At 43.4% G+C, this 27,887-nt stretch overlaps 1 protein-coding gene across 5 annotated transcripts in view; it reads left to right on the plus strand.

Annotated features, from left to right (window-relative positions):
• The window catches only part of TENM4 (teneurin transmembrane protein 4), a 772,055-nt gene that overhangs the window by 395,562 nt on the left and 348,606 nt on the right, over positions 1-27,887 (plus strand). For all 5 annotated transcript variants that reach the window (XM_065678851.1, XM_065678850.1, XM_065678853.1 and 2 more), the window contains 2 exons: positions 10,993-11,281; positions 15,502-15,771. In XM_065678851.1, the coding sequence (XP_065534923.1) occupies positions 11,059-11,281; positions 15,502-15,771 (493 nt within the window). In that variant the 5' untranslated portion in view covers positions 10,993-11,058. The remainder of the gene's footprint in view (positions 1-10,992; positions 11,282-15,501; positions 15,772-27,887) is intronic.

Genomic DNA, 27,887 nt, shown 5'->3' on the forward strand with positions numbered 1-27,887 from the left:
TTAGTACTAATAATCTATATTTTAGTTTCCAGTTTGGACTTGGATAAATCACTTAATCTCTTACCTAGCATTTTGTCTACTGAAAAATGTGAAAGCTACTTGGCTTTCATGCGTACTGGTACAAAATCCTATAGCTCCGGTAACAGGCTTCTGAAGTGCAAGCAGGAGCTGGGGTTTGTGCAGTCTTGGCCATTGACTTCCTGCGTGACCTTGTTCAGGTCACCTCCCTTCCTGTCTGTGCTCTCAACCTAGGGTCCCCTTGGAGTCAATAGAGAAAGAGTCGCTTGCAGGTAACGTTCTACCTGTGTGTGTAATAGATGTCTGAAATAGTTTTTAATGAATCTTGCCCTAGAAACGCCTTTTTTTTCTTCACACATTGTAGAAGGAATCAAGTGCGACTGGCTGTAGATGTTTGCAGGACTTAGATCCGAAGTGAAGTGAGACAAATGGTCCGTATATGGGCAGCCTGCTCACCCTGCCGTGTAGATTTACAATTGAAACATAAAATCAGAATCTCAATTTTACCGTCTGTGTTTTTACCATGGTGGCAAAAAGGCCAGAACTAAATAAAAATTAACCCTGCTGTTATTCTGATACTTTGAGCAAGTAGGAAAGCAGAATTTTGCAAGGAGAGTATAAATGCAGTGGTTTACGTTTTTACTTGAGCTACAGTACCGCTTGTCATTAGCTTATTAAGCCCTCTCCTTAATACATAGAATCATAGAATGTTTGTGTTGCCAGGGACACCTTCCACTAGAGCAGCTTGCTCCAAGCCCCTGTGTCCAACCTGGCCTTGAGCACTGCCAGGGATGGGGCAGCCACAGCTTCTCTGGGCACCCTGTGCCAGCGCCTCAGCACCCTCACAAGGAAGAACTTCTTCCTTATAGGTAACCTAAATCTCCCCTGTTTAAGCCTGAACCCGTTGCCCCTTGCTCTATCATCTTGCAGTCCTGCAGCATTTGTACATCTGGAAGAGTTCATCAAAGTCTATTTTGGAAGTTCATACCCTGTACACGTCAGTGCTGAGCTGCAACCAGATGTGAGTCCTCTTGACAGAGCATAGTCTGTGTCAAGCAGACAGTGATTTGTGGGGATGTCGGATAAAGTTCTCTTTGTAAGAGGGATTGCATCTGCTTAGAATGCTCTTAGAGGTGATACCCTTCCTTGTTATTGCAATGAGGGAGCCCTTTGTTTAAGAAAAAAATGAAATAGTGATTATTTGCTATTTATAATTTACTATTTTTATCTCTATTTTCTCCCCATAGCATTTTACCTAAGAAAAATACACTGCCTACTGCATAAGCTTGATGTGTAATTGAAAGTTAAGCATTGGACACAGTAGGGGTTATACTGATTAATCAATCGCTAGCATCTCTCAATGCACTCTGATTATCTCACAGAGAAGTCCTAAAATAAGTCCACAGACAATCAGAAATCAATTCATGGGACTTTTCAGCCTTTTTACAGATAATTCATATTTTAATAAACTGAGTTTAAAGTTTTACTCTTTGGGGGATTTTATCAGTACCAGAAAACAGGCTTGTTTCTTTCCCTGCTGAAGCAAAGTGAGGACAGATTGCCCAGTACCACAGCATCTGTGACAAGAGCAGGGGCAGTTTTACACGTGATACTGTAGTAAGACAAGGACAGGTTGTCTGTGACTAATCCTGCAGGACTGTGGGGTGTTACTTGCTTGGGTCCTGTAATCTGGACAGGACACTTGCCTTTGCCTGCAGAAGAGGGATGGTAATACTCACATTTCCCTATGCTGTTTGTCCTACCTGATTAGGCGAGAGCTTCCCTTTGCTGCAGGAAGATCTGCAGAGTGTCTGTATAAATAGTGTTAATAAATAGGCAGGTACGAAATGAATCTCTGCCTAGCAATGCTTTTTGAGCATACATTTGAGTATACTCCTCCAAACTCAGTTGAGCCTAAGGCATCCCCTGACGTTCGATTGCAGTAGTAAAAGCCAATGCAAGCATAAACTCTTACTCTGTTACTGTCACAGCCAAGCCAAACAAAAACCCCAAAACCCATTACAAATCTCCTTCCATTCAAGCTGTCACCCTGTGAGCAGCTCACACGCCGAGTTGCATCCAAAGGGTAGAGAACAGGAGATGTGCACTGAACTCTGTTTCACATCCAAGGTGCACACCAACGTGATGACTTAACTGAGGGATACAGACACACGACAAGGTTTATGCTTTAAACTTTATCTACCAACAGTTTTCTCTTTCTCAGCTTTCCTGCAGCAAACACAGCCACTCCTGATAGTGCCAGTGTGTTTGCAGGCAGGATTAGAGCCTGCAGTGCTGACTGCAGGGAGAAAAGGCAGGCATGCCTTCTTTCCTTAAAGAATCCCAGCCTTCATTTGTTTCTCTCCCATAAGAGCAGAAATAATGCATAATAGTGATAAAGAAGGTACATCTGAGAGTGGGTACGAGTTCAAAGCCTTGATCTTATGGATCGGGCTGTGTGCTTTTTCACACAACACATAATCACATTGGGGGACTACTCACAGGATTTGACAAAGGCCAAAAGCATTTAAGAGTTAAATGGGGTTAGGCAAAGTCTCATAGGACAGGACCATGAAGGCCGGTCAAACCCAGTGGTCCTGCTAAGAAATTTGCTGAATTTCTGGATGTGTATTTAGGGGAAGGACCAACCTTATTCCCTAAATCACTGTTCCCAACTACTCTCCCCTTCTTTTCCAAAGCGCTCACCACTGGGAGACAGGATATAGAGCATGATGGTCTGCTTTGCATCACTGCATCATTCTGCTTTGCATGATTTCAGGAGCACTTCATAGGATGGTCAACTAGATATAGACAACAGGCATGAAGTTGTTGAGTATAGTCAGCTATTTGAGCAGCTAATGCACAGCCCTGCATAAAGTTTTCCTGTGTAAAAAGGAGTTTGGTTGCTCTGAATCCTTACCATGATTGCTAGTTCTGCTTCGTACACCCGTATGCAGAGAAAAGCCATTGTTTCTTCCTATATTTCCTAGAAGCTCATAGAAATGCAAACATTGCTTATGACTGCACTGAGTACAGGGATAACAAAAAGATGCAGGTTCCTTGTTCAGTTTACTTGGCAAAGAAGCGGGGATAGAAGAGTGTACCTAAGCATGGGAATTCCCTCTCCAAACGGTGTGACAAAGAGGTTGAATGGCACAAGGCGCGCATGGGATTTGTCTGGGGATTCTTGCTACCTTTTCATACGGGCCACCATTATTATATAGGTTGCCTGTAGGCCACAGAAGACCACTAAGAATTAGCTACAGAGCTTACCCAAGAGTGGGTACAAAGTTTACCACCCTGAGTGAGCCCTGTACCAGCCTTTTCTTATTGTCTAGGAGATGAGTAGAGACTATCAAAGGCATTTTGTTGTTTTTCAGAAAGAAAACAGACTCTGATTATGGGGTTTGGAAGGAAAAGCGAAGAGTTCCCCAAACAGACAGAGGAAGCTTAGCGCTTCCTAGATACCTCTGAGACACATTCAAGACTTCGTCTTATAAAATTCAGATTAAGGGCTTAAATCATAGCCTCCCATATTCCAGGAAGCAGCACAAATTAGCAGATGGTGTGTGATGGAGGAAGAATGGGAATGCTTTAGTGGGATTCATTCAGTGACTGCCTGCATGCGATGCCATGTAGGTGTTTCTCACCCTGGGACTTGTCGATACACAAGCTGGTTTTGCAGTTTATGGATGTCTGGCACACCACATACCCAAACCTGGAGTCTGACTTAGCGAGTCAGGAACAATTTGCAGGCTGAACCTAAATCAGTCTGCATTGTCAGAACCTAAATCAGTCTACATTGTCAGGCTGGCTCTTCTGGCATTTATTATTTAGATACCCTTATGCATTATCTATTAAACCGAGGTTTGAAGAAAACCCACTTTGTCCAAGAATGGCTGATAGACTCATAAAGAGTATTTTAATATAAAGACTAGATTGTTTCCAAAGCCATTTCCAGTTTGGGGAGGGTTCTGATGAGTGCAGCTGCGAACTGCTTATACCAGTCAGAAACTATTTGCAAGCTTCTTAAACTTCTGGCCCCCAAATCTTCCCCTAACACAGGCCGAAGGCTGCAGCCCATGAGGAAAGACTTAGGGGTTTGCAAACCAGAGATGATTGCATTCCAGCCCTCTTCATGTTTTCCCACCATCCTTCAAATCTCAACTACTGTTTCAAGCTTTTCTGGGCCTCCAGCCTCATTGCATTGCAGTTTTAGATTTATTCACGGAAGGGTCACAAAACCACATCTTTTGGCCAGGACGTCACCAATTGCTTAGCAAGTCTCTTACCGGTAGAAAGAAAGGCTTAGTGGTTGGGATCAGAAAAGGGAGTTTTTGTTAGTTTCTTTAAGCACTGGGTTGAAGCCAAACAGTGTTAACTCGACTCTTCATTCTTCTCTCTTGTGCCTGCTTCTTTCCAAAGCCTTTGCCAAAAATGTGAGAGGATGTTATACCTACAGCTTAATTTATTTCCTAGAAAGACCTCCTGGGGTTTGAACCTCTGTTATAAATCTGAAGCTTAAAGTTTAATAAAGAACAGAGCAGTCTTTTATGTTATAGAAGAATCTCCCAGAAACCTGGTAAATAACATCGCACTGTTTAAGCCGTGGTCGGGTATTTGCTACGATCACATCATCGCAGCCTCTGATCACCTGGCAATACAAATTTGGTTTGAATCACCCCTAAGTACATGCTTAAATATTTGCTGAATATATTGGAAGATTCAACACTACATTTCTGCTGGCTTCGCGCTTTAGACCAGGTGTGGAATGGCAGGCAATAGCACAGATTTTTCTGGACAAACAGAAATGACCAAATAAGATTTCTCAGGTTCAGCATTTTGTGTTATGAAACCAGAATATGAAGCCTTGAAGCAGGCATTTGCATCCTTGTGCAGGTGTGGTGGGACTGTCACAGTGGGCTGTGTTGTTTCCGATAAGGTGCTAAATGTGAAGTGATAGCCAGAGCCACAAAGTCATTTAAGCATCTGAACTCAAGACATCTTCAGTTGCTGCTTTGGGTCCTGAGTTGGAGCTAATTTCTCAACTAACATTGCTGGTCTGATCTCAATATCCAGTGGTGTTTTGGAGAAGATTCATGTACACATGGCAAAAACCTCTCTTTTCTTTTGAGTTTGAGTGGGGTTTTCATCATTCACCATGGGACTGCACTGGTCAGACACAATTGCAATTGTACATGCTCCACAGCCTTTCTGACTGAAGGGCACTACCCAAACATGAAAGAGCATCTTGTTAATAATACCTGAGGTTCATACGACTCCTCTCACACAAAGATTTCAGACATGCATTGGCCAAGAATTCGTAAATTAAGTATTCTGCTGTGCTTACGGGACTTGATTCTCAACAAACCCGGGGCGCAGGATCAGGCTCAGCTTGGGAGATCAGGAGTCTGCTCTCAGTTGTGTTGCTTTCTTCTTGTACCACCTTAAGCAAGTCACTTTGACTTCCCACGCCTCAGCTCTTCCTCTATAAAGTGAAGAAAAGGATACTTGCTCACTACTTACCAGCATTAGGTCTTAGGTAATGATTTGATTTGTGGAGCTCAAAGGAGGGAAAATAAAATCCAGCTTGCTGCTCAGTATTCCGTGGCTGTAGTCATTCTACAAAGGGCAGCAGCAATAAAAAATAGGGGGAAAAAAATTGCCTTAAGCAGTGGAATGAGAAGATCTACTTTAAGAAGACAAAAAGCAGGCCCTGCCAAGTAAGACGATGCCATTTTTTGCATAGGCAGTTTTGTGGAGGAAAACAGATGACTGTGAGAAGTCGCTTTGCTTATTCCAGTGCAAAGGTGAACCGAATCAACCCACCAAGGGTTCACGTGTCCATGCAGACAATGTATTTCACTCTTCCAGCTTTCTCATCATCCCATTGCCGTAACTATATAGGAAACACGTAAAGCTATCTCTGCCATTTAAACCCTCACATTTTGACAGCAAATTGGATGATGTGACATGCTGCCTTCCAGAACAGGCACTGTCTATCACCTTGCTGCTAATCTCTGTGATTAGCGACCTGCAATGTAAGTCAGCTATCAAAGACCACCTGTCCCTTTTGCTGTAAGCACCTCCTAGCATATCTCTTTGTGGTGTCATAGTCTCTTGTCTGCTTTTTGATTGATGGAAGTTTGTCTTTTGAGCAGTGACTCAGAAAATAAATCATTCCCCTTGCCATTCATTGAGTGCGATCCTGCAGCACAAAGCCGGTGTGGTTAATCAAAGCTCCAAAGAGCAACAAAAAAAGCAACAGAACCGAGAATGAGGAGGATAGATAGAAAGGATAAAACATAATAAAAAAGGATTATTTGGGAGCCAACCAAAGCAAAAGCAACATAAAAAGAGCTGCAAATAAGTGTTGTGCTTACTGCACCACTGCACCAGAACTAGAAAGCTCATTTCTTCGTTCCACTTCTTGACATATATGCAAGGATGCAAGAAGAGTCCATCACCTCTCAAAAATATAACTATGTTAAGGAGTCTGATTTTACAGGCTTTAGCATGTGAAGAACACTTTCTGGGGTCAGTGGAATTTTTCCGAGTTGAATGAATAAAGCCTGGAGGATCCTTCTGTTGTGAATTACATTCCAAACCAGCTTGTGGTCCAGCTGGGATCGTACACTCAGAGGGCTGACGGAAGTAAGAATGGCTATTGCCATTAACTGACCTGGAGTAAAACAATAAGATGAAATTTTATATGTTATGCAGACAGCAGTATGATGAAAGAATCAAACCAGGAACACTGTATTGTAGGACAAGAAATTGCTTCCTAAATGGAAATGGATCAGAGCATGATCACAGAGCAGTTTGGAGGTTTTGGAAGGGACCTTAAAGCTCATCCACTTCCAACCCCCTGCCACAGGCAGGGATATCTTCCAGTAGACCATGTTTCCCAAAGCCCTGTCCAACCTGCTCTTGAACACTTCCAGGTATGGGATAATAATCCTCTGCATTACCTAGGGACTGAGATCATGTTATATCTATACAAAATACATTAAAGAGCCTAAAATCAACTGCATTTGAGTCTTACGTTTTCAGCCCAGAAGGCTTCTGTGCTTTTGTGGAGGGAGGAGTGAGGCGATGGAAAGGACAATATTAGAAGCTTTGGGTTTTTATATCCAGCAAGTTTATGGAAGCTTTTAAAATTATGAGGAGCAATCACGAGCTAGAGGCGGAAAGAAGCCGGTGGTTGAGTATGTAACTGAGATGAGTGTGATCCTTTGTATTCAGCGTGTGCCAGAGAAGTCAGGAAAAATGTGAGGTGTTGATGGCACGGGTGAAATTGTAGCAGAAGTGAAATCAAGACACAAGGAGTAGCAGATAGAAAAATAATAATCTATCACAGAAACGCTGTGAGGCACATTCCCTGACAACAAAACTCTATTGAAGGCGAGGTATCGAAACCGTCTGGGAATTGGGCCATAAAAATGAAATGACAAGAACTGCACGTCCATGGAGAGGTGCTGGAAACTTACTTAAGTCAGTTAAATGCAATGGTTCCTTCTTTAAATAAAAAAGAACAATAAAAAATGCTTCACGATGTGTTTTGGGGTGACCTTTCTAGTCGAAAAGTCAAGCCAAGTGGCGAGAGACAGAGAAAGAAATGGGCTAAGGAGAGTTAAACTTATAAAGACACGAACGACTTGGGAATTGAAGCACTGCTATAGAGGAATGTGGATGTGAATGGTGCAAATTTACAGGGCTATTTTTGATTAACTGTAGGAGGAATTTCAGATTTTCAGCACCTTTCTTTACGAAAAGAAAAACCTTCATCTGGTGGGAATTCAGTCAATTTCCTGATGGGTTTTTTGGCCATTTCCTATGTTGCGAGGTTACTAATGGTAATTACAGACCCTGTTTGTACCTTGTGGCTCTGACTGTGCAGAAAGGCTTTCTTGGCTTGTGTGCCCCTCCCAGTAGAGGGGTTTTAAATGACTGGCCTTTGGTAGGAGTTGCTGCAATACTCGTGAGCAGATTGAAGCCACCTTTCCCTATTTCTTTCTTATATAGTAACCACTTCTCACTCACATTTTGCTATCTCCATTCCCCGTGACAATAAACCACAATTTCAGAGTTCATTATAACAGCTCCTGCTACAACGCCGTTGTGAAGGAGCCTATTTTAAGGTGTTTTATTAAAAGGTCTAACAAACCTGCTCCTTTTGAGGGTTTCACACAAACAGAGAAGGTATAAAGGAGACAAACCAATTCAATAACAGTTGTAAAAAACAAGTCACAGGTTTTCAAGCCAAAAAAAGCTTTGATTTTGTTTTAAGGGAGGAAGACAGTGCACTGAAAAGTAATCAGATGCTCTGTTCCTTTTATCTCTCTCCAGTGTGAAATTGCCAATATGTTTGATTCAATAGAGCAAAATAGCTACCAATATTCGGTAGATCTCTTGCACACTACTACTGCTGCTTAGCATAAAACCACTTCCTTCAGTACTGCTTCCACATTCAGCCTTTAGTGCTTGCACCTCTCAGGCCTTACCTCTGCAAAACATTTAACGTGTGTAAATTTTGGCCGGTGAGTAGTCCCGTTGGTATTGAACTTACATGAATGGATTGAAGTCAGTGAGTTTGGTGGGTTTAAACACATGTTTAAAATCAAAGTGGTACTCAAATCTCTGCGGATGACTTAAACATAGCTCAATTATAAGACACTCCAACCTTTCCCCCCACCAGCTTCCCTCTTCCATTTGTATTCAGTAGTTTCTATGCCTTTTGCTGACAAATAGGAAGTGTGAACTTGGTCTGCTGCCATCACTGGAATAGATTGGGAGAGCATTAAGTGGATTTTTTTTTTAGGTAGTGTCTTAATTTCCGGGAAGAGTGCCACAGAAACTGTAAAAGTCATTGGAACTGGGATTCTGTCATTGCAAAGTTCATTTGGGAAGTTAAAGGGACAAAACATGTAGAGCAGTCTTAGCAGAGTTAGAACTGCCAAAATAGGAGTGGGACCCCCTTTTTCTTTACCCGGGTGCAGGTGTATTCACAGCCATGCAGCAGCTCTTGCTTTCTCCTGTAGTCTTTCTTCAGGTCAAGAATTTGCTTAGTTATGCTTGTGCTAGAGAGCAAGTGAGGAATTAGTAATAAAACACTGTTTTCAAGCTTCTGCATTAGTATTATGATTTGTAGGTTATCAGAAACTGTGCAAAGAGTCTTCCATCAGGCTCACAGTTTTGACAGCCACAAATGCTGTTCCACTACATCCCTCTAAACCCACCTGCAAAGCTCACAGCGCATCCATCCTCGACTACTGCACCATAGCTGGGTTGTGCTGCAACACAAACCCAGGGCACAGCATCTGAGGCTGGGATCTAAGAGTCATAGAGCAGTAAGATATTATTAGCGAGCTCAGGATTCAGCCTTTCAAGAGAGAAATGCCAACACAACGCAATTCAGTCCTCGCCAACACATTTCCATACGTATTTGCTATGAAAACCACCAAGAACTGATAGGTGTTTTCTGATCTTCTTCTCTGATTTTAAGTACTGGCACTAAATAACAATACCATGGTACGGCATTTAGAGTCTCGGTTTCTGTTCTTTAGTGGTCAGCAGGACTCAGTTTCTGAGAAACTCAGCCTGTAATTGCAGGTTTCAATGTTTGGTTTGTGGGTTTTACCAGTATAAACCAGTTTAGATAGTCAAAAACATACTTTACCATCTCGCTGCAAGTGACTGACTGACTTTTTCTTCTTGCTTTCTGCTGCATATAATGAAGTGAAAAGACAATTTCTTAATAATTTTGACAAAACCACTTTGAATTTATGTTTTATTTCTGATATTTTCTATATTTGCTCTGTCTGCAAATGTGTCTGTTTGCATACTGGTGCATATATATACTTTGGTTTTCCAACAGGCTTAAATCCCAGCTCATGCTGTTACATGAAGCAGAGCACTATCATTTATTTACACTTTCTCAACTCTGCTTAAGTTCTAATATATTTCTAGCTTAATAAAGATGAACCCTCTGAATAAGAAGACATTATCATCTGATTTCTGTTCATATCTCACCCCTTCATTCTTTTCTCTCTCTCCCTTCCCTTTTGCCTTCTTACACTGCCCCATTCTTTCATTCGTTCATTCTGACCTCACAATCTACCTGTCACTTTTAAAACTAGAAGACAAGCTTTTTTCCAACGCTCTCTGGCTGCCCAAATGGAGACATTTCAGCACATCCTGATTTCCCAGAGATTAGGTGACTGATGGATCAAATACGTGACTCCTGGAGGTGTCTGAATCACTTCCTGTGGAAAGAAGACAAGGAAAATCACAATCAGTTTCAAATCCCCAAGTGTGTGCCCAGTTCAGAGAGATGCGGGTTGCCACTTGTCTGTGTCCCGCTAGCTGTGGCAACCATTAAATGAGTCACACATAATTGAGACTTTCTTTTCCCTGGTAATTCTAAGGAGGGTTTTCCTGTAGTCCATTAAGTTATATCTCTTTTGTTCAGTGAAAGGGTGTTTAGATTGGATATAAGGAATTCTTTCCTGTGAGGCTGGTGAGGCACTGGAATGGGTTGCCCAGGGAGGTTGTGAGTGCTCCATCCCTGGCAGTGTTCAAGGCCAGGCTGGACAGAGACTTGGGTGGGATGGTTTAGTGTGAGGTGTCCCTGCCCATGGCAGGGGGGTTGGAACTGGATAATCTTAAGGTCCTTTCCAACCCTAACTATTCTATTCTAAGTAGGCACATTGACCTTTTGGTGCCCAAAGATCCCACCTAGATCGTTGGGGCTGGAAGTGGTTCGGGGCAACCTGATCTAGTTGAATATGTCCTGTTCAATGCAGGGAGGTTGGACTAAATGAGCTTTGAAGGTCCCTTCCAACCCAAATTATTCTACGATTCTATGTCCATGCTCATTGCCAGGGGGGTTGCACTTGATGACCTTTGAAGGTCCCTTCCAACCCAAACTTCTCCATGATTCTATGATTCCATTTCTTTTCTTGTCTCTTCCAGGTTATTCCAATCTGACCACCACACAGACGTCATTATTTTAATGTTGAATACTCAGACCAGGGTGCCATGGATGTAAAAGAAAGGAAGCCGTATCGATCTCTGACTCGGCGCCGTGACACTGAGCGCCGCTACACCAGCTCTTCAGCTGAAAGCGAGGACAGCAAGGTACCACAGAAGTCCTACAGCTCCAGTGAGACTCTGAAGGCTTATGATCAAGACTCCAGGTTGACCTACAGCAACAGGGTCAAAGACATGGTTCACCAGGAGGCTGATGAATTCTGCCGAGCAGGTGAGTCCATTTTAGCAGATGCTGCTGCAGGTACCATGAGTTAATCTGGGGCTGGGTGGGAGGCTGCCTTTGAAGGACTCTGATCCCAAAAGCAAGGAATAAGGAAAGAGATAAACAAGGAACATCTTCATATATTGCACATACATGGGATGCGTGCAAACCAGTGTCATTAAGCGGGATGCCACTAGTCCGTGAACATTAACATCTACTAAGTCACATTTTCTGTGCCTTAGTCTTTCTGCCTCCAACAGCCCTTTGCCACTTCTCAGTATGAGACCCGACCCTCTGTGCACATGCTGCACGCTACTGACATGGTATGGAAAGTCCCTGCCTGCTCGGGAGACCATTTCCCTATGTCATGAAGGAAGTCAGCAGGGATGCCAAGGCAGAAGGCAATGAGGGGAGAGTTCCACTCTCCACACTGTCCATCTGGGCTACAGCAAAACCCAAGAAACATGGAAGAAGGAAGATGCAGATGGAAACTAACAGCCTTGGCATTGTACCTGGCCTGCAGGCCGTCAATTTGAGATGGGAACATGCTTCAATTTTAGACGAGTGGGAAAACCATTTTTATGATTTACAGGAGTCCATTTAGTGAATCTGGGTCACAGTAGCTATGAGGATGTGGAGGTTCATGGGTCAGCATGGGCTCCACAGTCCTAAAAGAGATTCCAGATAGGCTCCTTTTTATTGCTACCCTGATGTCAATGCAGTTATATTTTCACTGCTGCTGTTGCCTACGTGAGGCAGATTTCTGGCCCCTGATGTAGTCTCATCTTCATTTTCCTGTAGAGACACAAGTGTCTTAGTTCAGAATCCAAGCAGAGCTTCACATAAATTATTTTTAGAAGTCTATCAAAAAAAGCACAAAGTGGCAAAGTGAGTCAAATCGAGTAGGCAGCATTCCAGACAATGAACATAAAATAGCTGACCCAGGCTTGGAGAAGCTGATTGTCCAAAAGGCATGCATGTAACTGCACTCGTTTAACTTGGGGGCTGCTTAATTTCACTCTTCAAACACCATGCACTTGTGGTTTTCCTGCAAGACTCATCTTGAAGGCACGCACAAGCAGAATGACTTGCAGCAGTATCTTTGTGCACATGGCTTTGGTGTTTGTGTCTCAGGATAACTGCAACAAGCAATAATAAACAAAGGGGCCGATATGTGTTGTAAGTAATACTTTGGCATCATAAAAGGAGTTTTCCTCTTAGCAACTCTGAAACACTTCATCCTCACTAAGGAATCTACGAAGTTAGAAAGAAAAGGACACCTTTTAGGTCATTGAGTTTGATCACTTCATACAATATATTCACTGCGCAGGATAGATGTGAATTAGTATAGGTCAGCGGTTTTCAACCTGAAGGTCTGTGAGGCCGTGCAGGTCCACAGACTTCTCCTCCGAAGCCCACAAAAGATAAATCAGATAGAGCCAGTCTATTGACAGGGAGTATAAATTTGCTGTAAACAAGTTCATATTGCCCCAGGAAAATTGCGTAGGGTACCAAGAAATAGTAAAAACCACTGATCTAAATGGCTGAAATTAATTGAGAAGAGATTAAGATTAACCATGTCAGGGCACCAGTTCTGCTTCTGATTTATCACCCACAGATTCTTCAATTTATGGTTTTCTCCCATTTTATCCCCAAAACTGGCCTGAAGAGCTTTAGCAGACTTTCTGCGCCACATCTCCCACTGGCAGAAAGCCATGAATGCACCTCACTTTGTGGTGCTGCTTGGCCTCATGCCACCTGAAACCAAACCTTATTAGCCTGCTTGACATCAACAAGGCAAAGTGAATTTTTCTCCTGCATTGGTTTGGGAGGCAGAAGGGGGGAAACATTTCAAATTGACCAAATAAATTCAGTAAATAAACAAGTCAGCATTTAAATGGTTTTAGCTCAAGTGAGAGTGCCAGCAAACGTGCAAGTCAGCACAGGAAAAAATAGACCAGATCTGAATTAAAAAGTCTCAGATATTTATTATCTTCCTTTTATTGACTTGAGTTCTTCCAGCTTAAAAGGCAACGGTGGGCATAGAGTATGGAAATCGATGCATCTCCTGCTGTTTATTGCAAATAAATTTGATTTTCAGTTAATTGTAGCAGTCATTTTTCATAATTTATGAGCTGCTGTAACTGGAGAGCATCAGTCATGCTGCACATTGACGTGTCTGATGATGTGGCTTGTTTCACGGGAAGGTGGAACTCGCCACTGGTGACTCAAACACACAAGCAAAACCAAAAGATGACCTTTTACAGTACTCCGTGGAGGATGGTTGAAAAACTACCCTGGCCTTGCACAGAAGTCAAAACTGGAGCAGAGGAATGAGGTCTCTGGGGAGATACTGCTTCCTTGTGTTAATAACTCAGGTCAAGTTCATTTGCTGCCTCATGCCATGGAGTGGCAGGGGACACTCTCTCAGACCACTTTGCAATCAAGTTAAATGGATTAATTTGCCACAAGCTTGCATTGTGCTTCCCAAGCAAGGCCCCGGGCTTTGATGAAGGTGTGAGCCCTAAGCAACCTTATCTGTCCACTCTGTGTGAAAGCTTTAGTTTTGTTCAGTCAATTAAAAAGGTGCGAAGTTCACGAAAGCTTTATACGGTTTGAGTATTATCAGCTGTAGATCTGGAGCCAGCTGAGCATTGGTTATTTCTTCCTGATGGCAAACAGCTCTTTCTCTGAGCTTTACATGGAAATGTAGCTCCATTATTCATCTTGCATTCAAACACCTTCTCCCTGTTCGCTATGAGCTGCAAAGTCAACTAAACGAAAAAGTGTAGTAAAATAGCATCTACTTTGGGCCAGCTGGTCATTCAATGCATGTGTGCTGTAATACAGACCTTCCCCACACAGCAGGGCTCAGGAAAAAGCCAGGGTGTTTCCTCAAGTGCTAAACCAGACTCTGGAAAAGTATAAATCCGACGGTTTCTATTGGATACACATTTTCCACTGTGTGATATTCAACATCAGCAAAAGGAAATGTGAGGAGAACCACATGATTGTGTGGTTTTGGGAAGGGAGAGAATCATAACTCAGTTTTGGGTGCAACCTCGAGGTCCAGACCTGACGAACAGATGTCAATAATGAGTAGACATGAACTTCAGTGGTCAAATGTAGGTTTGGGCCCCAACCTTGCTTGAGATCTCATTTGGATTTGTCCCCTTGAAGCATGTCTATGCTGCAAACACTGCTCAGTTCCTTAATCCATCCCATCAATGCATAGTGTAACGGGATCACGGGTGCGTTGTGCTGTGTAAATGCACAGAGCCACTAAAGGCATTCGGGGGTGACCAAACTCTTTTAAAGACATTCAGGGTTGAAAAACAAAAGCATGCACTAGTAAATAAATGTGGCTGAAAGCGGAGCTGCTCATTGCTCTCCCCATTGTGCAACTTTCCAAAGTGCGATAATGTTTCAAGCCTTTTTCACGTTGATTTGCTCTGATTTTGAAGTTCTGCAGGTAACTAGGCATGAACTCACTCAAGAGTCATTCTTAGGGTTGTATTTTTAGTCAGCAATTACATGCATTCACAGCCAAATAACCTCTGCTGTGACTGTCAGAATGAATAGCTAAACTGAGTCAAGGTGTGAGTGGTCAGCAAGGGGAAAGTGAGATTGCCAAAGGAAATTTAAATCCCCAGTATGTAATTTCAGGGATTTCAATGATCAGAATTCACTCAAATTTCCTATTGCAGTAAAGTTGCCAAGTGTATGGTAGGAGTTTTGATCATTGCATGCCTCATTTTGCTTCTCTCCAGAGAAGATTACTTTTTGCCTCTCATAAATAATTCCACCATTTCTCCATTTGTCTTTGCTTTCAAATTTGATGACTTCATTGAACATGCCCTGTGTTTTTGTCAGGTTCCAGAAGCAGAAATCCAGCTGATTTTTGGTCTTGGTATGGTCATTTGATCTCGCACTAAGCAAGACCACTAAAGAGGGGAATCTTTGGTGCGATATTGTTCAATCTTTGGTATGGTTTATTCAAGGCCAGGTTGGGTGAAGCTTTGAGAGACCTGGTCTACTGGAAGGTGTCCCTGCCTGTGGAGCTTTAAGGCCCTTTCCAACCCCAACCATTCTGTGATTCTATGATATATAGGACACAGGAAACGGTGTGCCCCACTTGAAGATAGAGGTTGAATGGTTCTGTCCTTGACTTGTGTGATATGAACCTATCCCCTGTTCAAGAGTAACCATGTTGCTGTGTTTCCTCCCAGGAGCCAACTTCTCCTTGCGAGAGCTGGGTCTTGAAGATGTGACACCCCCACACGGGACTTTGTACCGGACTGATATTGGGCTGCCACACTGTGGCTACTCCATCAGCACCGGCTCGGATGCCGACACGGAGGCAGACGTGGTCATGTCACCCGAGCACCCCGTGAGGCTCTGGGGACGCAACACCAAGTCCGGACGCAGCTCCTGCTTGTCGAGCCGGGCCAACTCCAACCTCACCCTCACTGACACGGAGCATGAAAACACTGAAACTGGTAAGTGGTGACAGCGCATGCAACATCAGCCTCAGGCCTTATCGGGAATGCCTCTTCTTACCACTCCACTTTAATCTTCCTTAGGTTTTGTGTTGGGTTTTATTAATCAGACTCAGTGAAAACACTCTTCTAATAGCCCCATGTCGTGGCCTTTTGTACTGTCCTACGGAGTGTTTGTTAATAAACTGCTGGATAAGATCCTGGTTATTTATCACAGCGACAGAGATCATTAAGTGGCTGTAATGCTCTCCCTGCTTTTTGTAGCGACCTTTCAGACAAAAAAGCATTTAAATCTCCCCTCCTCTGGCCGATGCTGCTCTTAGCTTTGCTACAGATTTTCGGGGCAGATAATTTCCTTCTTTTCCTTGCTGGTTCCTTGACAGGAGCCGTTTCATTTATGCAAATCAACTGACTGCTCTCTGAAGGAAAATGATGGTGAAATATTTTTAGAAGCCTCTTTCTTCGTGCGAAATAAAAGCTGAAGGTCACAGATTTTTTCCCTCTCTAACTTCGTGTCTCCAGCTGCGGGGACTCCTGCCTGCGTTTTGTAGGTCTGCGAACCTTTTGGTCAGCAGTTCTGCTAAGCAGTGTAGGAGAGGAGAGAGGGGTTTGATTCAATTGCAGCTTGACCTGGGAGTTCACACAGCCCTATATGCCTTTGCACCTTTAATTCAATTATGGCACAGCCTGCTTCTTAATATAGCCGCTGCGTACAAGTCATCAGGAGCTGGAGCTCAGCGCAGAAAGCTGATGTGAAATGACTGTGTTGCTTGTTCTCTTTATGCTTTTTGCCACAGTATTACAGTGACAAATGATGATAACTTTTCCTTGGGAAGCCGTGACATGGTGAAACATACACCACCCACATGATTTTATGTTTAACTCCCAACAAAATTACAGTAGAAGCTTAATAAGTTTCTGCTTGGAGATAATGATATATTAGGCAGAGTTCAAAGACAAACGGCCTTGCTGTTTAAAGGATGTACAGAAGAGTCTTTTTAAATTATCTTTACAGTATTTTTTTACTTATTGTAGTGTCTCCCAGGGTTGCACCCATTTGAACAGACAGACACACACTGCCAAGATGATACTGTTCTCCTTCCAAGCCTTGTGGATGGATAAAAACCCAGAGGGATCATCACGGTCAATTCGAGTTTTGCACATTCCCAAGAAATCGCTAGAAAACAAACCAAACGCAAACACCTTGCACATCCATCCCGCTCACCTGTACCCAAAGCTCTCTCTTGTGCTGTCCATGGTGGTGTATGAGCAGCTGCGATCCTATCCCATACATTTTTCTTTCCATGCCTACTAAGAAAAGCATTTTTCTTAAGAGGGAAGCATTACTTTAGCTGTTGGAGTCTTTATCACTGTTTTCCGTAATGCTATCTCTACAAATGCATATGCAACTTTGTACCTACAGATCACTCACAAATGAAATTACATTAGCAACAACACATTAGCAACAGCACAAGCCTTGAAAGGCTTTACTGAAAGTAAAAACAGAGGCAGTGGTACTCCTGTCAGGATTGAGTCAACCTTCAATTCCTCTTCCCTTAAATTCAACGACATGCTAACCATCTGTTGAACCACCGTTTCATAGCAATTAGAAAAGGGAAGACAGAAAGGTGGAGAACATACGTGAAGGGGTTTTAAGTGCTTTACAAATGTAGCAGGAGTTTCTTTGGGCCCAAGGCATTTGCAGTCTTAGATGTTGAGTGTTTGGAATGAGAAAGGCTAAATCATATTAAAAAATGCAGTCTGTGTAGCATAATCTAGAATGGTGGTGTCCAGTATGTAGTTGTATTGTTTATATTGGCAATAAAAGAGGTGGTGGAACTTGAGGGAAAATATGATCCAAACTATGTTGTCTGGGATCTTCAGCTGATGCTTAAACGTCCCTGGGAAGATGTCAGAGACATCAGCCAGGTTCAGGTTAGGAAAACCTGCCCAGAGCTGAAAGACATCATTCCAATATAGGGACTGCAGTTGAAACAGTGGTATAAATGGATCCAAACAACGGTCCAAGGGGGGAAGAGAAGAAGGAATATGGAAAAGTCATAAATGCAGACAAAATGTGGACATTTTTGGTGTGTAATTTGGCACAGATAAAGGTGTGAGAAACCTTTTCACATAAACCTCTCCCATCCTGAAACCTGCTGATGGAGCAAATGAAGCCTGAGATCCTCTCAGAAGCTTGGTTTAGCAAACACAAAGGTTGCCCTGTGTTTCCTCCCTCTGCACGTAAGCAGTTGCACTGGGCCCTCCGCTATAGCTATTACACAGGCTATTCTGAGAAATCCCAGATTTATAGGAGAAATGTTTTCAAGAAGACATGAAGTTTTGCTAATGGCAGCATAAAGTAACATAATGCTATGACTCAGTTTACAGGATACTTTTATTAGTCAATATTAATTGTTGACAGTATCGATAGAAGTTATAGCCTTTAGCTGAAGTCAATATGGAGCTTTATGAACCTGCCATCAATAGAAGATTTTATGGGGCCCATTAAACCAACTTTTCCAATGAAGGTTAACGTCAGCAATTTTTATGCTCTTCATTATTTATCCAAAATAAATAATCAGAATTTACTTCTGATGTTTGTAAATCCAAAGCTGTCGAAGCACAATTCTACCAAGACATTTATTGTTCTTAGAAAATGAGAGGTCAGGCTCCCTCGAAAAGCACGTTTGCTTTTATTTCAGGAGTAGCGATGCCTTGAAGGAACAGATACACTGCTCAGTAAGAGCAGCCACAATCCACCCCTCTGTCTTTAAGGAACCCGAGGAAGTGCTCTGGTTCCATGGCATATTACAGTCCGTAAATCACCTGTATAGGCAGCTGGCATGAAAAGCCATGCGCTGCTTTATCTAAACTATTCCCAGGCCATCCAGGAGGTTGAATACTCTTACTAGGTTAAGTATTTGTTTTCACTGAAGAGTTAGCTTTAGTTATAACTCTGGCATTGCCCTGAGCTCAGATCCTGCACACCCAAACAGCCCCAATGGCTTCTCTTCCACTGGGCAGTGCTTTTTGCTCAACCTGGATGGTCTCTGCAGAATAAGGGGACAGAGGGAACAACTCAAGTTACTGCACCTTGTCTGAGGATAATGCAATCACTCTCTGCTGCCAATATAGCAATCACTTCAAAGAGGTTATACTGCAATATGACCATCTAAGTTAAGCTGATACTGTGAACTCCCATTAACAGTTTGGACCCACGCACAGGGAGGAGTTTGGTTCCTGGAAGAGTAGCAATGGTATTCGGAGAACCTCTTTCTTACACTAGATCATACTGTTTCTCAGTAAGACTGATTCAAGCAAAAGAAGTTCCTGAAGTGGGTGGTCATTTGGATCTGAGCCTGGAGTTAACCGGCATTACCTTAAGCAACCCTGAAGAGGCTTTGTACTGAGCCAGCAACTGCTTAATATAGAGAAGAGCACAATGAAGAACAAGGTAATAGTCTTCCAGAAACTGAGTTACTTTGCAGCAGTTCAGTCACAAACTAAAAGCAAAATACTCATAAAGATATGAAGTAGAAGTACCGCAAAAATACAGTACCACAGAGTAATTTATGTTGGAAGGCATCGCTGAGGTCTCTGGTCCAGTCTCCTGCTTACAGCAGGGATAACTGAGGTCAGATTGGGTTGCTCAGGGCCTTGTTCAGTTACACTGTGTGTATCTCCCACGATGGAGAGGCCACCACCTCTATGTCCTGGTTCTGGTGCTGACCACGCCTGTTGAGATCAGTTATTTCCCTGATAGGCAGCCAGAATTTCCACTACCACAACTGTCATCCACTCACTGAGCATCTCAGAGGACATTCTGACTCCACCTCCTGCATATCACCATACCTGAAAGAGTTAAAAGACAGCAGTGAGGTCTCCCTTTAGCAACCTCTTTTATCAGCTGAACAAAGCCACCTAAATCCTCCTCTCCTTGTAAGCAGTTCGTAGGCAGTTAGGCACTGGAGGAGACAGAGGAACTCCAGTGCTAGAAGTCTGTAAGTGTAAACTAGACAAATAGCTGCTGAGAATGGTCCATATTGAATGCTGTCTCTGTCAGCTATATAAGCCTCCCTCTTTCCCCAGTTTCCATAGTTTGTAGCATTGCTGTGCTTTCTTTGACTTCAGGGCCATGCAGAACTGGTCAGACTGGGCTTTGAGCACCTCACGCTCTTGTACTGATGTAGAGGCGGGCAGTGTTTTTGTGTAAGCACCCATGAATATTTCCGTTAGGTCTATAAGGGAGATCTTACTCCAGACTCACCCAAACTGTTATGAATCATGCTGGCAGACCCCACATAGATCCAAACAGGAAAGATTGGCAGGAAATGTAGATATTCCCATACAGAATCCATTCCCACAAAGAAAACAACCAACCAACCAACTTCTTTTTTCCCTACATTCAATGTGTTAAGAAGGTTGTTTAACTTTCACCTATTCCTAAATAGCTATGGCAAACTAAGGATTCATAGAATCATAGAATCATAGAATAGTTAGGGTTGGAAAGGACCCCAAGATCATCCAGCTCCAACCCCCCTGCCATGGGCAGGGACACCTCACACTAAACCATGGCACCCAAGGCTTTGTCCAACCTGGCCTTGAACACTGCCAGGGATGGAGCACTCACAACCTCCCTGGGCAACCCATTCCAGTGCCTCACCATCCTAACAGGAAAGAATTTCCTCCTTAGATCCAATCTAAACTTCCCCTGTTTAAGTTTTAACCCATTACCCCTTGTCCTGTCACTACAGTCCCTGACGAAGAGTCCCTCCCCAGCATCCCTATAGGCCCCCTTCAGATACTGGAAGGCTGCTATGAGGTCCCCACGCAGCTTCTCTTCTCCAGGCTGAACAGCCCCAACTTTCTTTAGTTTTAATCTGGGTTTAGTGTTAATGTCTACTAAGGCACATAACTGGTTAAATATGAGAAACAGCAGGAGAGAGGGGGAGCAGTTTTCTTCATTAGCAGGACAAGTCAGCAGTGATTTATGCTGTGTACATGTGCAGAGGGGAGCTGATGTTTCTCTCTGTCACCGTCTCTTCTTGGGAAGAATGTGGGCAGTAGCAAGCGGCCAGAAGGATCTCACAGGCAGGATGAATAACATCAGATGGCTCAAGACAGTTCAACCGAGCTGGAGATGCTCAATTGTAACGTATTGTGTAAAGAAATTCTTGCAGCAGAAGTGTTGCTGAAGAGTGGGCATTTTCTTATCTAGTGGACTGAGACATTAGTAGACATGAGATAAAATTCCAGTTCTAACCACCCTGGAAGCTAAAATTCAGGCTACAGGACCCTTGCTGTCGAATTGCACTGTGCTGCTTCTTTCCATCTTAGAATCATAGAATAGTTAGGGTTGGAAGGGACCTCAAGATCATCCAGTTCCAACCCCCCTGTCATGGGCAAGGACCCCTCACACTAAACCATCCCACCCAAAGCTTCATCCAACCTGGCCTTGAACTCTGCCAGGGATGGAGCACTCACAACCTCCCTGGGCAACCCATTCCAGTGCCTCACCACCCTCACAGGAAAGAATTTCCTCCTTAGATCCAATCTAAACTTCCCCTGTTTCAGTTTTAACCCGTTACCCCTTGTCCTGTCACTACAGCCCCTGATGAAGAGACCCTCCCCAGCATCCCTATAGGCCCCCTTCAGGTAGTGGAAGGCTGCTATGAGGTCTCCACGCAGCCTTCTCTTCTCCAGGCTGAACAGCCCCATCTTCACCATTCAATGTAGGAAACATCCTGCAAACAATTCTGCATGCGTTTCATGTGTGCAGAAGGGGTGAGAATGGCTCTGCTGGACTCCAGTCTCCCATTTAACAATGAAGTGGATGCAGGTACAGTCAGCCCCAACACTCCCACCATGCATTTGTTTGTCACCTCCGTTTCAGAAGAGCAGCTCAGTCTCAAGGTTCATTTGTCTTTGGCTTCACCGCTGAAATCACCAGTCAGTGCCAAAAGTGGTATGGTGGCTACAGCAGTACAGACACTTACTCACTGGTGACAAGATTAAGAGCACCAATTCATTTTACTTTGCTGGACCCACATCCTAGGGAGAGGAATAATTTTTCTTTTAGTCACTACTGTTCAGGCATGCATTAGATGAGTTTTAACACTGTTAAGCAAACAACCAGCCCAATATACAAACCATTCTCCAAGCCTTACCAACCTGACCAGAAAGGCAGTGGATATGTTGTGGTTAACTTTTGCTTTCCCATCAAATAAATTGCCTCATAGGCTTTTGTAAAGCTGAAGCATACTGGCAACCACGGTAGCTCTGGCTGCTCTACCATCACAGACCCAACCCTGAGCCATTTTAATTGGCATAATACATGGTTTAAAGAGCATTTCTTGCAGTAACTGCCACACTTTCTGCTTCTACACTGCTTAAGCCATTTACTGCTGCTGGAAAGAGTGCTTAAGAAACTGCATAGGAAATTATAGGACTTGATAGAATTGAATGCTTAGAGAAGATATTTGGAAACACAGGGGTACATTAGAGCAGGAAATAATGAAAGACAAGTCTTTCAAACAAGGAACACCAAAGAAATTCTACCATATTATTTCTCTTGGGAAGTTAAAAATCTAACTAATGAGTGAAACTCATTCAGTGGTGTCTGATACAGACCTCATTGAAGCCTTTGAATTCTCCTGTTGCCATCAGCAGTGTTAGATCATGTACTGAGTGTGTGGTGGTGATCAGCTCCTAGGTGCATGGTGGTAACTGTTTTTGCTAAGCAGCCAGCATGCCAGAGTGGTGTAAGTCCCAGTACTCTTGGTTAACTACACCACAACATGCTGCTTGCCGCTTGGTTTCTTGCATCCCTTTTGACTTCTTATGAAATCAGAAAGCGGGCTCAATGATCAAGCCACAAGGTCCAGAGTTTCATCAGCTTCTTCCAAATATTTTCTCCTCAGAGCTGTTTTACAATAGCAACGGGAGCTCTAGGCAAACAGTAACTATTCCAATGTGTTTCTCTTCTTCCCTTCGGTTGTTAAGAGCTCATCTCCTAACGTTGCCTATGCTTGCTACCAAGGGCCTTGCAAGGTTTGCCTAAACAGCTCTGACCCTCTGCATAGGAAGGGTTTTTACTCAGTTTTCTTTACATCCCCCTTCCTGTTGTCCAAATAACGCTGACCCAAATCACTAGCCCAAAATACACTCCAATATATCAGTGCAATTAGCAGTGTCAGAATTACTGTATAATCTTAGCATTACAAATGGGTTGTTCATATCCCAGTTGATAATCCATGGTGACTTTTTATTACCATGTTTTGATGAGTAATTTCCTTTCAGGCTTCATACATTCCTCTGTTAATATTATTACCGTGGTTGCAGCAGCATCATCTATTTTTTTATCCCTTTGAATTAAATAGTGCCTTATAAAGTACTTCCAGTAAATGAGTGTGCACTTCAGACATGCTTCTTCTGCAGACCATGTGGGTAAAAATGTGATACTCAGGCTCTGGAGAATTCAGAAAGGAGAGGTTTTTTTCCCCAAAACACACATTCTTCACAATAAATTAAAAGCAAAAGGAATGTGCTGTGAGTTCTACTTTATTCAGTTTCCCTGATGCCTTTTGAGTAGGGGAAGACAAGAATAAATTGGAATTACCCGGTCAAGATCAGGCATCTGCTGGCTGTCATCTTTCACTTGCCTCCTATCAGTTGTAACCTTAATATTAACAAGATGTTTCAGCTTGAAGTAAAAATTAGCCAGAACCCTGTACCACTAAAGATCCATCATCAGCTGCAGAAGTTAGTGAAGAACTACGAAGATGAGTAGCAGATCCAGAAGGGAATTTTCACTAATCCCTTTTCTTGTTTGAGCTCCTCAAAACTCTTACGCTGCTCCTTTCCAGATAGGATTTGCAAGAAATTCTTCATTTTAACAGTACCTGGGATATTACGGTCTACTGAAACCACCTTATAGAGGTGTTCAGAGACTTGGTGACCACTTGAAATGTGAAGGTCAGGGGAAGGAATGTGCCTTCAGGCTCTCCAACCGTAAAGATACTAATACTCCAATGAAGAACATTAGTCCTAAAAAGGAGACTTGAGGTACATGACCATCCCAGACGCTACATTCTCCTCTGAAAAATGGCTCCCTTGAAGGCTGTTACACCTTCCTTACTTGTGATCCTGCTTTCTAACCACTGACATTCTTGCTGATGGATTCCTCATATATTCTGTCCTCTTATATTCTTTGTCCTTTTTAGATATCAGCCCCGAGACACATCTTGAAAGTGAAAAGGTGAGGAACCACCTCCCTTCTTCACCAAATTGGTAGGGTTGGGGCAACAGACCCTTAATCTGCCTCCACATTCAGCCACTGGGTGTAAAATAGGCCTTCAGATGAAGATGCCGCTGTCTGTCGTGCAGGATTCAACCCTCTTGAGAGCTGATCATCCCTTTGGTAGCATCTAGTTCACCCCAGGGACCTAAAAGGAGCCCGTGGCATCCGTGCTCCCAATTTTGGAGGTGAAGTTACATGGGATTAATCCAAATTTAGTGTTTCAGTTGCTGTGTTAGTGATCAGTATCTTGATTTTGTTCCACATTGAAAGAATTCCCACTGATTTCTAGGGCTAATCTATCTCATCGCTGGCCTCTTTGCCTCTAAAGGAAAAGAAGCCTTTCCATTTTCTTCTTTTATTATTTTTACTCCCATATGGTAGGTCCCATAGAGAATGTATTTTCTGTATTACTGTAATCTGTGTCTGAAAGGATGCTGACATTAAAACCCTTCACAATGCTATTCTGCTGTAATGAACTGCAGTTCAATATAGGTTAGTGTGTAGGTTTCACATTATTATTATTGTGATGATGGTGAAATCATTAAGCAAGGAAAAAATGCCCAAACTCTAGAAACTCATTAATAGCCTGGATATGGGGGAAGAGGGCATGTAGAAGCGACATTAACAGGTAAGAATTTGCCATTCTTTTCAATGACGCTGTTATTTTTTGTCCTTTCCTTCTCCTCTATAAACTGTCTTGTCATGGAGATTTCTTCTAAAGGAAAATAATTGCATTTATTAATATTGCTGGTGAGCTGCCAAGTATTCTGGAAGTAAATCTGTGCATTTTTTATACTATTTCTGAGTACCATAAATAACTTCTTTCCGTGTGAAACACCCTAAGGGCCATGCAGCTAGGGTCAGCAGTGTAAGACCTATTGCTCTTTTGATAGCAACACTTGATTTCCAGCCTGGTTTTGGGGTGGGATATGTGTGTCATTGCCAATGGGGAATGGCTAATGCCATGGAGTGAGGATTATGGTCAGGCCACTGAGGGCCATCAGAGCTGGCGTGGACACCAGTGCTTGGGTCAGGGTGGACCTGCAGCTTGATGGTCACTTGGAGCCCTCCTGGGGTAGGTGGAGGAGAAACATCACAAAGAAGAGCAAAGGATTTAGAGGGGACAATAAATTCAGACAATGAAAGGGTGATGGCCAAGGGCTCAAAATGGTCTGATATCAATCACTGTGGTCAAAGAACCCCAGCCCTGCAGAGTTAAGCTTGAAGGTTAAACACAGCCCAGGGATCCAAAGCTTATCTTCCCTTTGCCTTTCCTCTTCTTTCTGGTTCATCCTGGATTTGTAGAGGGGTCACACCAACATACAATGGGCAGGGCATATTATTACACCATCCCAGCCTTTCAAAGAGGCATAGCATTATTTCCTACACAAGGAAAAGGTGTACCAGGCTTGCTTCCCAGTCTGGCGTTTCCAGATACACGTCTGTATTTCTGAATTCCCATTTGGACCACCACATCCACTTCTGCGTCCAGACTGTTAGCTCACATCTGGTCTGCTCTCCTCCAATGCCCCTTGAGGCATCTGGCTTTTCTTTTTCAGTGAAGATGTGTCTCCACCCATAAGCAAGAACAAAGGGAGAGCAAAAAGCATGTTAGTTTTTCTACCCATGCCCAGAGGTGCATGCTGAGCTCCAAATAAAGGAAAGCGCAGTTTCTGCCATGAGAATTTTGTTCATTAAAATCTCATTGCTTTATTTCTCAGAGGCTTTTGATTAACTTTTAGCAAAAATGCCATTTTATTCAGTTGAGGGCAGTGATTGAAAATGCAGCTCTGCCCTAATTCTGCAAAGTTTTCAGTGCTGCTTTGAACTGCCCCTAAAAACTTCCATTCTAGGCTCTAAGTTTTGTCCGTCCCAGCACAGCTCCTTTGGAAAAATGTATATAAAGAGGAAGCAATAATTCCTATCTTGTGTTCACATAGATTAAACATTTTACAAAGTTACATTTTTCAGTCAAAGCCATTCAATACGAAGTCTTTGCCACAAGTAACTAAGCTATACAAAGATATTTAGGGAGCAGACATGTTATGGGACTCAAGAGAAGGGCTGATTTTGGGTGGGCACTGGACTGCAGCTCAAGAGATTTAATCCATGGCTCTCCTACAGACAGTGCTTAACCTTGGCAGTCTCACTTCATTTCCCTGTCTTTATCGCAGTTCCCTTTGTGCAAATGAGGATGTTATTTCTATTTATTTCTCTACCCCCTTTTAAGTTGTGAACCCAAATATTTTCTCATCAAACATAAACCGACAAAGCAGCTCTACACCAGTTCAACCCAGTAATACATTTAAGTGAGTTTTCAGCGCTGAAGTGTTTAAAATACTGGCTTTGCCAGCCCCTCAAAGGGGCACTGAATATACTGGGGGCTGAAAAAGACCTGCTTTCTGTTGTTGCTATTCCTGCCGGGGCTGTGAGATGGTGAGCGTCAAACAATACAGCATAAGCCATTCGACAAAAACCTCTCCTGGAGATCACAAGAGCTTCCTGGGTCCCCTGATGGTCACAGGTGCCCAGGGCACTTGCTGAATGCAGTGTGAAAGGCACTGAAATGTCTTTCTCTGCTGCAGCACCCAGGCAAGTGGCTGTTTTCCCCTCCTGCCGCTCTCTCTGTAGGCGAGACCTTTTCATGCTGAGCACAGCCCTCTTCTCGCTGCTGTATTTAATGACCCCCTGAAGTGCTACAGGGCTTCCAGAGCCAACTTCAGCAGTGGCAAACTCAGAAGCGAACTGCTTCATCAAAATGACAGCTTTCTGCTGCATTCAGAGACGCGTGCTTTGATTTCTGCCCTGGTTTGGGTGCTTTGTAGTGGGGGAGATAGAGAGAAATGTTAACTTTATTGTTTAAGTTAAATACATGTCTTGTTTTAATGGAGAAGTGGTTTAAACAAAATGGGAATTTATGGCAGCCTCGACAAAGGCTTAAAGTCAGAATAATCTGTTAGAGACTTTTAAATAGTATTTAGATCATTTACAAGCAGCTATGTCAAAGTCTTAAGGAAACTCAAAGTAAGGATTGGCTGCAGGTTATGAACAAGAACCTAGAGCCGGTCTGTGGAAGTGCCAGATGAGGTCCTGAAAGCAACTGCATCTTTTGCAGGTGGGAAGGGAGATGTTTTTCACACCAAGTCATTCAAGTAGCTCAGTGAGCATGTGCAGAAGTTGAAAAGGAGGAGGGAGGAAGATCTGCATGAATAAAACCAGAGACAAGACCTCATAAACTGAAAAAGGGGAGACTGAGATGAGCTCTTAGGCAGGAGCTCTTCCCTGTGAGGGTGCTGAGGCGCTGGCACAGGGTGCCCAGAGAAGCTGTGGCTGCCCCATCCCTGGCAGTGCTCAAGGCCAGGTTGGACACAGGGGCTTGGAGCAAGCTGCTCCAGTGGAAGGGGTCCCTGCCCGTGGCAGGGGCTGGAGCTGGATGAGCTTTAAGGTCCCTTCCAACCCAAACCAGTCTGGGATTCCGTGATTTTAATCCTTTCTTCATGACAAGGTGTCAGCACACAGAGCTCTGATTTCACGGATCCCATGCGACCACTGCTGTCCCACAGAGAACAGTTTGACCCATGGCAGAGTAGCAGAAATCCCACCCACTAGAAGATCTTCCTCATTTGGGACATATAAAGGCCAGTGGCTGAGGGTGGGATAACAAAAATACCCTAGGAGCTATTTAAGCCAGCATTGGCAGCCAGGAAGAATCACTGCCGAGCTCTCTTAGAAATGCACCCCTGTTCCAGTTCCCCAGCGACAGCTAGCGCTGTCTTTGCTAACACCAGCTCATTTCCTGTGCAAGACTTATTTT

Source organism: Lathamus discolor, chromosome 4 (assembly GCF_037157495.1).
Source record: "Lathamus discolor isolate bLatDis1 chromosome 4, bLatDis1.hap1, whole genome shotgun sequence".
NCBI lineage: Eukaryota > Metazoa > Chordata > Aves > Psittaciformes > Psittacidae > Lathamus > Lathamus discolor.